The sequence below is a fragment of the Mustelus asterias genome, chromosome 4 (genome assembly GCF_964213995.1).
Source record: "Mustelus asterias chromosome 4, sMusAst1.hap1.1, whole genome shotgun sequence".
In the NCBI taxonomy this organism is placed as follows: domain Eukaryota; kingdom Metazoa; phylum Chordata; class Chondrichthyes; order Carcharhiniformes; family Triakidae; genus Mustelus; species Mustelus asterias.
The window spans coordinates 105,781,051-105,799,646 of record NC_135804.1 but is presented as its reverse complement, the minus strand read 5'-3'; the positions used below and the strand labels follow the sequence as shown (position 1 = coordinate 105,799,646).

General features: G+C 41.2%; 1 protein-coding gene across 2 annotated transcripts in view; it reads left to right on the top strand.

Annotated features, from left to right (window-relative positions):
* Window positions 1-18,596, top strand: part of zdhhc9 (zDHHC palmitoyltransferase 9) — a 110,950-nt gene that overhangs the window by 45,392 nt on the left and 46,962 nt on the right. For both annotated transcript variants that reach the window (XM_078211536.1, XM_078211535.1), the window contains exon 2: window positions 15,677-15,837. In XM_078211536.1, the coding sequence (XP_078067662.1) occupies window positions 15,677-15,837 (161 nt within the window). The remainder of the gene's footprint in view (window positions 1-15,676; window positions 15,838-18,596) is intronic.

Here is an 18,596-nt window from a genome sequence, read left to right as displayed (position 1 = left end):
AGGGGACGGAGTAACCTATTGGCATGGATAGAAGATTGACTACCTAACAGTAGTCATGATGTGGAGATGCTGGCGTTGGACTGGGGTAAGCACAGTAAGAAGTCTCACAACACCAGGTTAAAGTCCAACAGGTTTATGGTATTTGCTACCAAATAAACCTGTTGGACTTTAACCTGGTGTTGTGAGACTTCATACTGTACCTAACAGTAGCCATAAATGTGTTACTTTCTAGTTCGCAAAATATAACAAGTGTGCCATAGGGAAAAGTACTGGAACCCCAACTGTTTACAATGTATTTAAATGATTTGGATGAAGGGATAGATTGGATGGTTGCCAAATTTGACGGTGACAAAAAGATAGGTAGGACAGTAAGTTGTGAAGTGAACATCAGGAGGCTACAAAACTATATAGATTGTGAATGGGCAAAGAGCTGGCAGATGGAGTATAATGCAGTAAAATGTGAAGATGCCCATTTTGACAAGAAGAGTAAAAGAGAAGAATATTATCCAAATGGTGACACATTGCAAACTTTCAAGATGCAGAGGGATCTGGGTATCTTAATGCATGAAAGGCAAAAGCCTAGTTTGCAGATACAGCAAAGCTGCACCATCTTCAGAAGGGAAATTCGGGATGTGCAATAAATACTGACCTAGCCAATATATCCTAAAAACAAATTTTAAATTGAATCTAGTCTAAAATTGCCAAATATACAATAAAATGTTAAAACTAGTACAATATTTTGTGTAGTGAAATGCTTCTAAAAAATTTGTTGAAGACATTGGCCCTCTTGAATCTTCAAGATTGGCTCAAGAAGTTTGTCAGATTAATTGCAATTGGCTGAAGAGTTTCATCAAGACAGAATTGCAACACCTAGCATTTAATCTGAGTTTGTTTATTTGGTTTGACCTAAAAAGAGGGCAACACTTTGATCAGAGCTTGCCATGATTGCTGTTTATTGAGAGGGAATTACTGAGGACATAAATCTATCGGGAGTGAATATAACCAGCATTTCTCTCCTGTATTTGCTGTTTTTAACTATCAAATTTTTGATAATTTTCCTGAAAGCACATGTTGGTTGCTTTATCCAAACAAAGTCTTTCAAATCTAGCATGGTATTAATCTTATGTAATTTGCTGTGTATTCTAAATGGTTAGCCAGTTGTATTTGTTTGAGTTCAGCTAATCAGGAAATGGGAAAAGAATAAATATGAAAGTGGAAAATCTGAAAGGACTGAACCATTTATGATGGTGGGATGTTCTGAATTTATATTAAGCAGGACTACTTGGTTAATGCTGAGGATTTTAACCTAACCATCTGGTCAGGAAATTGACTTTGACTTTTTGTTTTCTTCCTGATTTTATTCTCCAGTTTTAAATAGCCCCCCTCCCAATCGTTTAAAAGCTGTTTAGTTTAGAAAATCAACTCAACGTTTTAAAAATGTTTCTTGCAGCATAACTATCTGGCACATACAAGATTAATGTGAAACTGAGTACAGTAGCAGTGCTGTAAGAAGGCGCATGACCCAAACCTACGGTCAGTATGGTGTTGAGCAGAGGTAGGAATAGACTTGAGCATGGAGACCGTTCCTAGCTTGTACTTCTACTGCACATTTGTAAATAATTAGAGTAGTTAATAAAGTCTTGGTAAACCTGCAGAAGACTTTAAGATGTACCATTCCATAAACAAATTTCTCGTGTCCACTATAACGGTTCGCACTCTAACAAAATGATGAGTAAAGGCAAGAACTACCCCTTCATTTTGCATGCTGTTTTTCATTTGTTGTTTCTTGTACAGGAGGGGGAAATGCTAATTAATGTTTCAGGGCTTGTCTCAAAACATTACTTCATCGTCCCCAAGGAGATCTTTCAAACTTATTTCCCTTTCAGCCGAGATATCCCCCACCCTTTTCCTGACAATATAATCTCTGACTCTCGGAATGAATCCCTTGGAGATCTGCAAATGCTGGTATACAAATTAATTAGTGCATTGAATGTTTGAAAAAAGTAGATCCTGAATTTTAATGCCAGTCCCCCAGTTGTTAATTTATCAGGTTAAGATGTATCTGTAGATTTTTCATGTTAAGTGTTGAGTAGAATTTTGGGAAATTATCCATGGATTACCTTTAATATGTCAATTGTTGAGTCCAAATGGCTGTAAAAAGGCCCAACGTTGATGTGGAAGTGGGATGAAGGATTAAAATGACAAGTAACCAGTACATCCAGGTCACGTTTGCAGATTGAACAGAAGTTTTGTTGAAAGCAATTGTCCAATGTTTGTTTGACCTGCCCACTGTAGAGGAGGCTGCATCACCAGCAGTGATTGCAATATATTAAATTGAAGTACAAGTTGATCATTTTATTACCTAATGAATGTTTGGGGCCCATGCCAGCTGGGAGGGAGGATCAGGTGTTGCACCTTCTATATTTTAGTGGGTAGGTGCTCTGGTAAGTTAGGAGGTCTGGAGGGTACTTTCACTGTAGTCACAGGTGTAATGTAAGACTTCGTGTAACAAAATCTTATCCTTTCTGCACCAGAGTTCAGTGGTTGGCCAATGTAATTCCAATGCTAACAGTAAGCTTGGGATTTGGCTAAAAGTCCATTTTGTCTGAGTCTTGCACTTGCAATAAGGTTCTGTATAATGATTGGTTATTGTGTACTCAATCAATGCAAGCAGGTAGACATAAGAGCTGGAAATTTGCCATCCCGCCTTCCACAGAATTTATAGCAGGCGGGACATGGACCATGAAAAGGTCTATTGACCTCGGGCAGGATTTTCCAGATTTGGCATGTGCGGAGCTGGAAAATCCTGCCCAAGAGCTACAAGCAAGCTTCAATTGTGCATCTCTGCCAACATGGAATCAGATTCAACCCTTGGGCAATTGTCAAGCCCAGGAAAATTCCTCTCCAGATAGACGGTCTTCTTTCCAGCATTGTGCATAATGTTCATAATGTGCATAATGTTCAAACAAAACAATAGGAAATGTTTTGCAGTATCACATACAAGTTTGAACTATTTGTAATGCACAATATATAATCTCGCGCACTGATCTAGTGATCTGAATAATTCCGATTCCATTCTTGGAGATTGAATTCTGCAGCATGTTATCTTTCAAAATCACAAGCCACTGTTTCCCTTTGGAGATTGGGGCGCAGAAGGCAGGTTCAATTCTGGTCACAACGCTGCCTTTGTTGTGAAACTGGAACATGGTTAGGGCTTTGTTGGGTAAGGGACAGTTCTGCCTTTCAATCAGGCTGCCAGGACCTGGAAATATAGGGGTTTCTTGGGGTGTGGGGAGGGTGCCTGCCCTGTGTGCTTCATTAACTATTGGCAAGCTGGGAATTGGAATACTGGCAACTTGACAACTGTCAAGTGCAGTATGTTCCTGCACAACCAGAAACCCTTCTCACTGACACCCAGATTTGGAATGCAATCTGCCTCTGGGTGATGACAGAAGATTGACAGCAGTGTCTGCCAACTGCAAGCCACATTTGATGAGGTAGTTGGACTACAGCCATCAGTAAATCACCAATCCCTGCTGAGGAAAATGGCTGACGAGTTCAGTTGAGCTGTGGCATGCACAACCAAACTTCTCATTGAGAGATAATGTGCTTCCTTCAGTGCGTGTCTGGTGTAAACAAAATCCCTCGCACACAGGTACATTGGCTAGTCTAAAGTCCAGTTTCTGAAAGTCCATTGTTAAAACCCAGTGTGCAACTGAAAAGGAAAAAGGTATTTAAATGGAGATTGGTCCTGTCATTGTGCATTGCACAGTGAAGTTAGAATGGAATAGAGGATTATGACTGGGATGTTGTAACAAATGATACTCTGGATCTGTTTTGTAGAAAATGAGGCAGAAACAAAAGTAATGGTTTGCAACTGCTGCCTTTGATGATTGGGTGTCTTAATAAAGTTCCTAACTCTGGCTGGATGTATTCTGGGAGATGTCATCACATGACCTCCTACCTTCAACTTCCCCTTCCTGAGACTCCAGCCATTGGTCACTCAACACGTCCATCATCAAGGAGCCTCACCTTCCAAAGCTTTTCAGTGTGTCCTGGTTTTGACTTTGAAAATCTGGTCTCCCTCTGGTACATTTATGCTTAAACTGTAGGTGCCTTGGTACAACACACTTAAATTACCATTTAAGCCTGCACTTGGTTTTCTTTAGCTCACCATTAGCTTTGAATGCAACTTGTAGAAACGGGTAACATGATGCCCATCAAACCTGTAAATGTATTGGTAGCCCTTGGAGCCTGACTCTGCCTGGTTGAGTAAAGTTATTCAACTCTTTTGTTGAAAAAATAATTAGACTAAATTAAAGAAACCGAGGGATAAAGTAAAAAGGGAAGCCCCTTAAAAGGGCACTGCCTTGAACAAAAGCAAATCGCGGATGAAATTTAAAATGTCAAACCAAATGTGAAGGGGTCGCTAAGGCACCCCAATGGGCACAGAAGGCCTCAATGATGCCAGTGAACACCACATGCTCCCTCTTCAGATAATGTCATCCATGAATTCTGAAATGACTAATAGATGCGTGAAATCAAATACTTCATTATGCTAGGCCCATGATTTGGCTGTTCAGAACCTGCTTGATTGGCCATGTCATTCAAATGAAGAGTAAAATTACTTGAGGCTCATTCAGAGCAAGGTAACAAATGAGTGGATAAAGTTGTTCTATTTGTATTGAAATATTAATCTTGCCACATTGATATCAAATTACCACATCCGTGACATTTTGACATCATGCAAGGAAAGGTAAACTTTGATTGAATAAATCTTCTCATTAGAGGTTTCTGTTTTATTTTACGGCCCGGTCATATTTTGTGGCCCGCTAGATGTTCTCAGTCCCTTTGTTACTTTGTTGAAGTTGCATAGCTTGAGCCCAGTCTTGTCCTTGATCGATATCCATGTGTGTTTTGCACCAGGGATCGCAGAGTAGTAATTGGAAGTGAAACTTGACCTGATTTTTTTGTATCTGCCTTTCTGAAAGGCTTGGCATCACCATAGGACAAGAATCAAGCCTTTATTGGCTTGCGTAGCTTGGACATAACTGGGCAGCGAACATGTCCTTTTTTTTGCGAGCTATCATTTGAGCACCATCTGATCACAGAGCATAACTGGAGGGCACAACAACTGGGCATTAGAACTAGTTGTTTAAGCTTATATATTTAACAAACAAAGTTTACTGATCATTGTTTGTTTCACATAATTGGGTGGTGCTTGTAAGGGAAGCTTTTTTTATTCCTTTTTAATGTTGACCCATTTTAGTTGGCACAATCCAATAAACAAAACATGTCAAATATTTTCTTTGGGTGCAAGTGTGTCCTTTTAATTTTTTGTTTATCTCGGGTTTGATGTGGAATGCAGTGTGTTCACAATGTAATAGCTCAGTCACGCATTTCAGTATCCATCTCAAAAAATCATGTTATACAAGATGTGGAGATGCAGACGTCGGACTGGAGTGGTCACAGTTAGAAGTCTCACAACACCAAGTTAGAGTCCAACAGGTTGATTTGGAATCATGAGCTCGTGATTCCAAATAAACCTGTTGGACTTCAACCTGGTGTTGTGAGACTTCTTACCATGTTATACAAGGCATGATTTATTTTTCCCGTGTCAGCCAGCCATGTATTGTGTCTGACGTATGTTACTTGGACTGAATGCAGTTTTTAAGAAAATGTGCAGAACTAATTCTGGATGTGCATAAATGTTATCACTGATGAGGTCAGCACTTTTTTAGCCATTCCTAATTGCCCTTGAAGTTGGTGTTGAACTGCTACAGTTAATGTGGTGTGGATACACCCATAAGAGCAGTTGAGGGAATGCCAAGATTTTGACCCAACAACAATGGAGGAATAATATAGTTCCAGGATGGTATGCAGCTTGCTGGTGATGTTTCCAAGTACCCTGCTGCCCTTGTTCTTCTTGGCGGCAGAGGTAATAGTTTGTAAAATGCTGTCGAAGGACACTTGGGAAGTTGATGTCATGCATCTGCTAGGTGGCATGTATTGCTGCCACTGTGCTCTCTTGGTTGAGGAAATGAATACTTAAGGAGGTGGATGGGTTGACCGTCAAGTAGGATGCTTTGCCCTGGATGAGCTTCAGAGTTGTTGGAGCTGCATTCATCCAGGCAAGTGGAGATTATTCCATCACACTCCTGACTTGTGCCTTGCAGATGGTGGGCAGCCTTATGGGGAGTCGGGAGGTGAGCTATTGCTGCAGAATTCAAAGCTTCTAACCTCCTCTATTAGGCACAGTATTTATATGGTTAGTCCCATTCAGTTTCTGGTCAATGGTAACCGCCAAGATGTTGATAGTTGAGGATGGAGTGATGGTAATGCTATTGAATGTCAAGTGGAGGTGGTTAGATAATCGGTTGTTGGAAATAGTCATTGTCTTGTATGCCACTGAACAGCCCGGGTCTGAATGTTGTTCAGGCTTGCTGCATGTGGTCACAGACTGCTTTGTTATCTATGCCAGCTGCGACTCTCACTAACTTTTACAGATGCACCATAGAAAGCATTCTTTCTGGTTGTATCACAGCTTGGTATGGCTCCTGCTCTGCCCAAGACCGCAAGGAACTAGAAAAGGTCATGAATGTAGCCCAATTCATCACAAAAACCAGCCTACCATCCATTGACTCTGTCTACACTTCCTGCTGCCTCGGCAAAGCAGCCAGCATAATTAAGGACCCCACACACCCCGGACAATCTCTCTTCCACCTTCTTCCTTCGGAAAAAGATACGAAAGTCTGAGGTCACATCCCAACCAACTCAAGAACAGCTTCTTCCCTGCTGCTGTCAGACTTTTGAATCCCTATGTTAATTTGAGTTAGTTTATTTGTTTGGTATTTAAAAGAGATAACTTGCATTCAGTTGATCTTTCTCTACACTCTAGCTATGATTGTAACTACATTCTGCATGCTCTCCTTTCCTTCTGTATGAACGGTATGCTTTGTATAGTGCACAAGAAACAATACTTTTCACAATGTTAATACATGTGACAATAAATCTAATCAAATCAATCTGCAGGAGTTGCAAGTTGAATTAAAAACTGCAATCAATTAGCAAAGGTTTCCCACCTTGATCTTGACAAAGTTATGGGAGCAGCCAAATATTGATTGGGCTGAGAACATTACCCAGAGGAACTCCAACAGTGATGCAGTGAGGCTGAGATTATTGGCCTCCAATGATGACAACAGTTTTCCCTGGTTTTCCCTCAGCAGCCAGTGAAGAGTTTTTCCCGATTCCCATATCCTGGGATAGCTTGATCTTGGGGGATAGCTTGATCTTGGTTTCAGATAAAGCTCGGCACAACATCGTGGGCCGAAGGGCCTGTTCTGTGCTGTACTGTTCTATGTTAACTTCAATTTTATTATACATTGGGCCAAATGCTACCAAATGCTAAGGGCTGTTGTTCTCACCTCACCTTTTGAATTTGGCTGTTATATTCATGTTTGAACTGAGGTTGTGATAAAGTCTGGAGAAGCAGCCCTGGCATCAGTTAGGTTATTGGTGAGTAATTGCTTGATGCTCAATAATTCCCTTCACACCACTTTGCTGAAGACTGAGTGTAGACTGAAAGGGTGATAATTGGTAGGATTGGTTTTGTCCTACTTTCTCCAGACATCAGACCACAAGGCTGTGCTCCTGCTCCCTGCTTACAAGCAAAAATTGAAGCGGGAGAATCCATCGAAGAAGGTTGTACAATGTTGGTCTGAGGAATCAGATCTGCTATGGGACTGCTTGGAGTCAGTGGACTGGTCAGTATTTAAAAACTCTGCCACCAGCCTGACTACTGCAGTAACTGACTTCATTAGTGTGTAAAAGACTGTGTGCCGAAGAAGCAAATCCGTGTGTTTCCCAACCAGAAGCCATGGATGAACAGGGATATCCACTGCTTGCTGAAGTCGAAGTCTGAGGCGTTCAAGTCAGGTGACCTTGACCTATACAAGAAAAGAAGTCTCACAACACCAGGTTAAAGTCCAACAGGTTTATTTGGTAGCAAATACCATAAGCTTTCGGAGCACTGCTCTTTCGTCAGATGGAGCTGACGAAGGAGCAGTGCTCCGAAAGCTTATGGTATTTGCTACCAAATAAACCTGTTGGACTTTAACCTGGTGTTGTGAGACTTCTTACCGTGTCTACAGGGGCATGTCCACAGACATGGGTGCAGGGCCCGGGAAAGGGTCGAGAGCTTCATGTTTTTAGGTGTCCAGATCACCAATAACCTGTCCTGGTCTCCCAGACTAAGGAAATTTTGCATGTCTGCTACGACTCTCTCCAACTTTTACAGATGCACCATAGCAAGCATTCTTTCTGATTGCATCACGGCTTGGTATGGCTCCTGCTCTGCCCAAGACCGCAAGGAACTAACTATGTGAATGTAGCCCAATCCAACACACAAGCCAGCCTTCTATCCATTGACTCTGTCTACACTTCCTGCTGCCTCAGCAAAGCAGCCAGTGTAATTAAGGACCCCACACCCCGGACATTCTCTCTTCCACTTTCTTCCATTGGGGAAAAAGGTGCAAAAGTCTGAGGTCACGTACCAACCAACTCCAGAACAGCTTCTTCCCTGCTGCTGTCAGACTTTGCATTAAGTTGATCTCTACACCCTAGCTATGATTGTAACACTACATTCTGCACTCTCTCCTTTCCTTCTCTCTGAACAATATGCACTTCTGTATAGCGTGCAAGAAACAATACTTTTCACGTAATACATGTGACAATAATAAATCAAATACCTGGGCAATTTTCCAGATTATCGGATAGATGCCAGTGCTATAGCACGACTGGGGCAGCTTGGTTCATTCTGTGCCTAGATCTTGGAGTCCCAGTCTTCATTCAGCACTATGCATGGGATATTATTGGAGCCATTAGGCTTTGCTCTAATTATTGCCATTGAACTGTTGCATGGAGTGAAATAAATTGGCGGAAAGCTGGCTTCTGTGATGGCCTCAGGAAGAGAGATAGATTATCCATATGGCACAACTGGTTGAAGATGAGCGAAAATTCTTCAGCCCATCTTTTCCACCTTGCCTTTGAAATTCTGCCATCATTTCAGGAGGGATGTATTCTTTTAATTGTCCAGGATTGCAGAGCTTTTATCTGTGTTCTGAAGTGGAACATGAGCTTTGTTTTTTTTTTCAGCACAGATGCTGTCAGACCTGCTGAGTTTTTTTTTGTTTCCTTTCAGATTTCCAGCATCTGCAGAATTTTGCTTTCGGTTAGTTCTCATCAATTGGCTATCTACAGCATGCTGCTTCCACTGTTAGTATGCAGGGTAGTCAGTCCTGTGTTGTGGATCCATCTGGTTGGAATCTCATTTTTAGGTATGCATGCTGCGATTTCTGGTGTGTTTTTCCACACTTTATTGATCCGGGTTTAGTCTAGTGGCTTGATGGTCATTGAAAGATGGGGTATCTGCTGCGCCATAGGTTACACATTGTGATGGAATACCATGCTTCTGCAGTTGATGGTCCACAAGAGCTTCATGATTGCCCAGTTTTGATAGATAGACCTGCTTTGAATCTCTCCAGTTTAACATGGTGGTAGTGCCACACAACATACTGGACTGTGTTCCTTAGTGTGAATATGGGACTTCATCTTCACAGGGTCTGGTTGTCATGAACAGATGCCTTTGTGACAGGTGGATTGGTGAATTTGAGGTCAATTGTTTTCTTTTGCTCCTTGGTTTGCTCTACGACTGCTGCAGGCTTGGTCTGGCAGGTATATCCTTCAGAACTTGACCAGTTGGACCATTAATGATGTTGCCAAACTACCTCTGATGGACATTAAAGTCCCTACTCTCAGTACATTCTACGCCTTTTCTACTGTTAGTGCTTCTTCCAGGTGGTGCTCAATGTGAAGGAGCACTGAACTGAGGAAGGGCAGTGGATGGTAATCATCAGATGGTTTCCTTGCCCACATTCGACCTTGTGCCAAGAGACTTCACAGGGTCTGGAGTCAACGTTGGAGGACTACTCCCTCTAGATTATGCTACTATGCCAGTGGGAACAGTACATAACCAGGGATGGTGATGGAGAATCCAGTCTGGAACATAGGTTTTGATTTGGCAAGTACTACTGTCAAACTATTGCTTGGTTAATTTGTGTGACAGCTCTCTTGATTTTGGCAAAAGTTCCCAGATGTTGGTGAGGATGATTTTGCAGTGTTTGCTGCAGGGGTATCCTTTTTGTTATGGCCACTGCCTTGGTTGATTGACAGGCTGAGTTGCTTGTCTGGTTTTATGTTTGATTTTCATAGTGGCCTGATACAGCAGAGTGGCTTGCCAAACCATTTCAGAGACCGTCTGAGAGTCAACCACATTGCTGTGCGTCTGGGTGGCAGATTTCCTCACCTAAAAGACATTAATGGTAACAATCTGAATTTCTTGATCCCCAATAATAAGAGCTGTGAATTCCAAATTTAGTTAACTGGGTTAAAATGCTCCATCTGCCTTGATGGGACTTGAACTCCTGTCTCTGGATTGCTAGACTATTATCATAACCACTGTGCTGCAGTGCCCATATCAAACTGGACAAGGAAGAATGAGTGCTGAAATCACATACAAATTTTTCATATAAATGTGCACTTGTATCAGGTTCCTTTAATCTTTAAGGTTTTATGTAATTGAATTATTTTAATTAAATATCAGATGTATGTTCCAGTTGACAGTACTGTCATGGCAAATTTCAGAATACAGAATGCGTTCCATCATTTATGTGTGCTCTTTCTATCTTTTCCTTCGTCCCCAGTGTTTTCTCTTATGTAAACTTGGCTTTTGGATGAAAATATTCGGCCTGATTTCCCTTAAAGTTTTAATAGTTTACATTTGTATTTAACTTTTCCATGGAGAACATATTGCTTACTTAGATTATAAACTATATTCTTCATGCATTTCCTTATTAAGTCATTGCCATAAGCAGTTTCTGCTTTAGTTTTGAACAAACACTGGAGAGGGAACTATTTACTGTTAGTTCAGGTCACAATTATTTATACACAATGTTAATTTTCAAGTTGAACAACATTCATTGTAGACAAAATGAGCTGAACTGCCACCAGAAGCTTGGGAGAATGATGTTTCCATGAAGAAAAAATATTTAAATTTATAAGGCAGTAGGAGTGCTTTTGGGGTAAAACTAAATCTTTAACTCCTGACGCACTTTTATAGAATGTAAAAATAGTCTTCCTTTTTCTTGAACCATCCACCTCAGCCTCCGCTTTCATTCTCATCCCATAGGGGCACCCTCACTGCAAGAAGCTTTTGTTTTGTCATTTTAATTAGCTGATTCTCTCCCATGTGGCTGTTTACAAGGCCTTTTTCTAAACCACAACTTGTGTTCTTTACCGAACAGAAGTTTCACCGAGTCTCAAGTGGGTTTTGGGCCTGTTGGGGATTAACAATGTGTTATACCTGTTTTGTTAACTATTAACTGGTTTTTCCAGTTCCTTACATTAGTCTATATTTATATAGAATGATAAGCAAATGAATTGATTTGTGCTTCTCCACAAAAACGTAACACAGGAAATAGGAGTGGATCATATGACTTGTCAAGCCTACTCTGTCATTCAATATAATCATGGTTGATCTTTGCCTTCAACTCCACTTACCTGCCCATTCCCCATAGTCTTTTCATTACCTGAGCCCAAAAATACGTCTATCCTAGCCTTGAATATATCCCTCTGGGGTAAAGAATTCCAAAGATTCACAGCCCTTTGAGTGAAGTAATTTCTTCTTGCCTCAGTCCTAAATTATTGACCCCTTCCTTATCCTGAGACACTGCCCCCATGTTTTTGACTCCCCAACCAGCGGAAACAGTTTCTCTGCATCCACTAAGCCCCTTCAGAATTTCGTAGGTGTCAATAAGATTGATTCTCATTCCTCTAAACTCTAGAGAATATAAACCCAATTTTCTTTGTCTCACCATAGGACAGCCCTCTCATTCCAGGGACCAATTTAGTCAGCCTTTGCTGTACTGATTCCAATGCAAGTATGTCCTTTCTTAAATGTGGAGACCAAAACTGCACGTGGTATTCAAAATGTGGTCTCCTCTTTAAGACGGAGATAGATAGGTTCTTGATTAATAAGGGGATCAGGGGTTATGGGGAAAAGGCAGGAGAATAGGGATGAGAAAAATATCAACCATGATTGAATGGCAGAGCAGACTTGATGGGTCAAGTGGCCTAATTCTGCTCCTGTGTCTTAAGGTCTTATGGTCTTATACAATTGCAGAAAGACTACTTTAATCTTCTACTCCAGTTACCTGGCAATAAAGGTCAACATGCTTAACTGCTTGTTGCACCTGCCTGCTAACTTCCTGCATTCCTTGTGTGAACATACACAAGTCTCGACATCAAAATTTGAATGTTTCACATCTTTTAAAAGATCTGCTTTTCTATTCTTAGGACCATAGTGAAGAACCTCACATTTCCCCACAGTATACTCCATCTGTCATCTTGTTGCCCATTCACTTAACCTGAAAGGACACAAGAAAGATAATGAAACTTATTTCCAATCACAAATGAAGCTCCAGGCACAACTTTCACTGAGAAATCATAGTATCTTTTATTCTTCTGACAAAGATATGACTGGTACTATGCAGTGTACAAGGAGGAAGTGCAATTGTTTTGGTTCCAACATATTGTAGCAATAAGTGTTCATGCGTCTGTACACGTAAATATCCAGAGTGCCACATCGCTCAACTGCATTGTAATCTGTGTATCAAACCAACAGATCAGTCTGTAGCAGATGGTGTGATCGAAGAAAAACATTCAACGAAGCTCTAGCATTTGTGTCTAAAAGTGTTGTTCTGTGTTTCTGGAAATGACAGACCGGAATTCTCCGGCTGTTCATGCCGGCAGGATTCTCCAGTCCTGCTGGCAGTGCATCCCCACCCTGGGGTGACGTCAGTGAGAATTCCCATTGACAGCGACGGGACCAGAGGATCCCACCGCAAGCAAACAACGCGCTACCTCCTGCCGGCAGGAAACACGCAGCTGGGAGACTGGAGAATCTCACCCATAAAGTGTAGGCAGTAGGTACCTGAGTAAAACGCAATATTTTAAATGGATTTAATGCAGAAATACATTGAATGCATGAATTTACAGTGCTTGACTCTAAAACTGTGATTATTCCAAATTTTTGGGAACCACAAGACATAAGAACATGAGCAAAACGAGAAAGTTAAATACTTGAGTGGGCGGCATGGTGGCACAGGTGGGTAGCCAGGTACCCGGGTTCGATTCCCACCTTGGGTCACTGTCTGTGTGGAGTTTGCACATTCTCCCCATGTCTGCGTGGGTTTCCTCGGTGCTCCGGTTTCCTCCCACAGTCCAAAGATGTGTAGGTTAGGCACATTGGCCATGCTAAATTGCCCCTTGATGTCAGGGGGACTAACGAGGGTAAATGCATGGGGTTGTGGAAATAGGGCCTGAGGGGATTGTGGTCAGTGCAGACTTGATGGGCTGAATGGCCTCCTTCTGCACTGTAGGATTCTATGATTTTATGAAAATTAAGCGAACACAATCCTGTCGGCTCACTTGCAGGTTGTCTTACACCAGATTCAAATTCAATTGGGCGTTATCTGTTAAAAGATTTGACTTTTATAGTGGGTTTTTGAGGGGGGTGCTGGATATTTCCAAATTCCATTACAGTTTAAAGTAGAGCTCCCAACCCAGCTGAGTTGTCCAGACACCAATGGGAAAGAGGCATCAATATTGCTTGCAGCCGGTCCGATTTTGAACTTTTAATCTGTTGCTGAAGGGTGGTTGTGGAGGTGTATGACTGCACTGTCAATGTCCTGAGAAACAACGCATCAGCAGCACGTGGTGTATTCTGAGAAATACACTCAGGATTAACTCCTACATCTGTGTAGAGTAGTGTGATTATTTTGAACTTCCACCACAAGACACAACCTGAGGCAAATACAATAACACTTGGATGTCATGTGGTCGGAGCTCTCCAAGAATGTCTCTGACTAGGTTTCGCCATCCTATCCCAAGGGCAGCAAGCAGTAGTAGCACCACAGTCTAGAAGTGGGACCCTATTCCTATAGATGCTTTGTGATAACCACCCAGTGTCCTACCTACAAAGAGACTTGCAAAGTTCCATTCATACTGATGACTGATGCACATGGCTTTACGCAGGGGCCAAGCCCCTTCATGATCTACCTGCTGAGCATTACGTTTCTGACTCTGCTTGTCATATTTTGTGGTTGTGCTCTGAAATTCAAAGGTTAGCATAGCACTTAACCAGATTTCAATGGAAGATGTATGGCTTTTGTACCTTTTCTTTGGATCTTGAATGGCAAGTTATTTTTGTATATGAGATTATATATAGCACAGTATTGAATGATTTAAGGGCTAATTACAAGTAAAGCTGCAGTTGCATATGGACGTAAAGCATCAATTAAACAGATGTGCGTGAGCAGAAGTCATGCACAGGAAGGTGAGATTTATGGAAGCGTAAAGATTTGTCATGAAATTTAAATAGTTTGAAATTTAAATAGAACCATTAAAACAGGCAATTTTCTTTATGGGCTGGTTTTTATGGCCCCCTGTCAGGAAGCATGTCCAATATGACAGGTGGCTATTGTGGCGCCTTCCTGCCCACCCACGACCTGGTCCTCATAATACGGTAGGGGGGTGGGTGCCAAACTCAGCAGCCTGTCCATCTTAAAAAAGCTCATTAATGGGCAATTGAGTGTGTGAGCAAGCTATAATGGGGTTGGCGTGGGCAAGAGTGAGGAGTCTACTTTTTCACCATCTGAGATGAAAAAATGTGAAGCAAGGGGAATGCATAGTGTATCCTTCCCTCGCCCCAGGATGATGCTGTTTCCTGCCTTTTATCTGGTATGTGTTGCCAACTTCCTGCCTTCAATCCTATGCCAGCTTCACACACCTTGCCTCAAATGCCCATTTAATTTCATTTTGGTAACAGAGATGAGGTTTTTGAGGATGAATCTATGCTTCGGGATGTTGAAGTCATATTGGAGTTTTCAGTACATTGAATAAGACTGAACCCTATGTGAAGATGATGCATTTACTGTATTTTAAAAGCAGAGGTTGATCCTTTAATAACTCACTTTGCTTCATTGCAAGAATTCCTTTGTGTATATGGACATAGAATCACAGAAACCCCACAGTGCAGAAGGAGGCCATTCAGCCCATCGAGTCATCAATTTATCCTGTAATCCCACGTATTTACCCCATCAATCCCCCTAACCTATATATCTTGGGCCACTAAGGAGCAATTTAGCATGACCAATCCACCTAACCTGCACATCTTTGGACGGTGGGAGGAAACCGGAGCACCCGGAGGAAACCCACATAGACACGGGGAGAACATGCAAACTCCACATACCCAGTCACCCAAAGCTGGAATTGAACCCGGGTCCCAGGGGTTGAGGCAGCAGTGCTAATCACATGCCCATTACAATGTAGTTTAGTACTAAGAGTGTGGGCAATTTTATCCATCATGCCATCTGTTTTTAATGTATGTTCATATTGCAAGATGGTTAGTTCAATTAGTGATTGTACTGTTGTAATAGGTTGGTAGGGCCAGGGCTTGAGGTGGCAGCAGAGACATTTTTCCTTACAATGCTGGTGTAATCTCCTAAATATTTAATGATCTCTAACTCTCTCTCTCTCCCTCATTTACCCTCCACCACAGGTGTCCATATTTGGCTATTCATCTCTCCCCTGTAATTCCAGTGTTCGCAATTGTCCTTTTCATCTTTGTGATGGCAATGTTACTGCGCACCAGTTTCAGCGACCCGGGCGTGCTCCCACGTGCTGAGCCAGATGAGGCTGCATTTGTGGAGATGGAAATAGGTAGGAAAGAAAACTTTTTTTTGACTTGCATTCGATAACTGCCTCACTTTCATTCCACTGCAGAAGGGAAAAATAATTTTCAGAGATTGGGATTATCCTTCAGTTCGCAGCTTGCCAGTTTGGGTAAACGTGCTTAAATATTTCTTGTAACCTGGTTTCAGAAGTTAAAAACTTTGTATGGAAGTTTTTTTTAATCCTTTAAAAACTGTGAACGGTTTCAGACCAGTTTCTGGTAGAAGTGAGTCCACAGTTCATTTTAAGCTATGTTGTATTAAAATGCTCGGAGATAACACTAGTATAAAGAACTGCAAAAAGCTGTTTCATAACTCTAGTTGTGATTTTTGTAAATGTTGTACCAAATTTAAATTAGTGAAGACTTGAAACTGGACATTCAGCAGAAAGATCCAATTGACAGTTTCTCTGATTACTAGGTGTACAATTTATTAATTCAATTCAAATGTACATGAAAATGTTTTTTGGGAATTCGAGTTGGTTTAAATCATTTATATTGTGGGTGTTCGCAAGTATCAGTTTAAGCTTAATTTGTATTTCTGTACATGTGCTAAGAAAGGGTTAAATCGTCAGATAGTTTCATGTTAACCAAAGGTGCCTGCATGTCCACAAGTTTTAGATTCACTTTAAACTTTGTCTGCATTGTAATTAAGGGGTTTATGATATTAAGAAATTATAGGAGCTTTTTTTTTTAAAAAAAACTTCCTTGACAACCAGAGGCCCACACTGAAAAGTAGAAGCAGGTGTGTTCAGTTGGGACCGGACAGCGAAGAAGAAATCAGCTCTCTCAGAAACTAGCAGGACAATAGAGTAACGGGCAGAAAGCAAGACCCAGAAGCTAGAAAACAAAAGTTCCAGAAACTAGGGAATGAAAAAAGGAGTTCCAGGAAGACTGAAGTCAAAGGGACAAATAACCATAAACTGGACAAGGTACTGTTCACTGAAGTTAAAGTTGTAGATAGAAGCTCCCAGTTAAAAACAGAACTGCAGCGTGCAAACCTGGTGAAGTAATCTCGTGAGAAACCAGACATGCGAAATAATCTTAAGATTAGTGACACATGAAGTACAGTCTGTGAGGCAATGGTGTTCCGTTGGCGTGGCTGAGTATCTGAGAGATTGTGTGGAAACTTGAATGCATGTGGTGTTCCAGGGCAGAAGAACATTAAAAAGAGAGGTTGAAATCCTAGAAGTGGGTCCGAGATGAAGGCATCTGGGAGCGAGTGTTCTTCAAGAGTGGAGTTTGGAGACCCTCTTGTGGAAGCCAGAGTTCCAATGAGACCAGTTGGCTCACAGTGTGACAAGCATTTGGAGGATTTGAAGAGAAATCCACTGAAGTTGTCTTGAGTGGCATTTGTTACTTGGTTACAGTGTGGTGTGGCTGATCACATTTTGCCTATTGGTTTGCATGGACTCTACTTAGAACATCAGAATATCAAATTTCTCTAACTTGTTTAATCCTTTATAAATCGATGTATGCTGTGAAGGAATAGTGGTTTAAAGTTAATCTTTACTTGTTTAATACATGTTTTATTGGTTTGTTAAAAGTTAATCAGCATTCCTGTGACTCTTGTCATCTACGTCTCTTTAGCAAAAGTGTTACAATTTACCGAACTGGAATCGTCAGTGTTGCCTTGTTTTAATTTTCTGTATGCTATGACGAAGGTGGGACATCAGGTGATGACATAATGTTCTTAAAAAATTGAGTGCAGGCACATCTACCATATGTGACTATTTTAATTGTTTAGCATTGACCCCTACTCCAGCTGTAATACTACTTGCATAAATTGAACATGACTCAGACAATTTAAGTTGAGCATTAAAGATGCTAAGATAAAGTGAGAAGCGTGAACCAAGCTTCTCCAATGGCATAGCTAGTGCATCATGCAGTGTAGTAATAGTCATGCAAAAACAATAAGGTTGCATTTATATTGGTAGGTTCAAAGTTTAGCTTTATGTTGATGCTGACCTCAGCTGAAGAAAAGTCATATGGACTCAAAACCTTGACTCACTTTCTCTCTCCACAAATGCTGCCAGGCCTGAGATTTTTCAGCATTTTCTGTTTTTTATTTCAGTTGAAGTGATAAACTAGGTTGCTGCAATTCAGCCTCGTCTGTCCAGATAAAAGAGAAAGTTTAGCCAGAGTTTTCGCTATCAAACAAAGCTCAGTTGCTCACTTCTGGTGAGGATGAGATTAAATTTGACTGTACTTCATTTCTGAATGATTAAAATTCAGCTGATTAGTTGTCGCATGCAGCTTTACAAGTAACTAAGTGAGTGATGTGCAGTATTTGTCTAGATGGGGGTTACAGGTTTAGTTTTCTATGTGAGCTACGATAAACTAATTTTAGGCAAACACATAGTTCGACTGTTGATACCTACCACAGTTGGAATATCCTGATGTGGTTAGGCTAATCTGAAGATAAATCAAAGGGAAGTTAAATTTGCACTCGTTAGACCACACTTTGAATACTGTTCATAAATCCGGTCTCCATGTTACACAGCCACTGGCTAAGGTAGGAATAATATTTACAAGAATGATGCCAGGATTGAGAGGTTGCAGCCATCTAGACCAAAATGTTAACAAGAGACTGAGAGGATTTCATTTTAATTCAGTTATTCACAGGCTGTGTCACTGGCCAGCATTTATTTCTGATCAATGATTTGGTTTGAGAAGGTGATGGCAACAACAATGTCTTACTTTGCCATTTCAGAGGGCAATTAAAAACTCAACCACATTGCGATCAGCC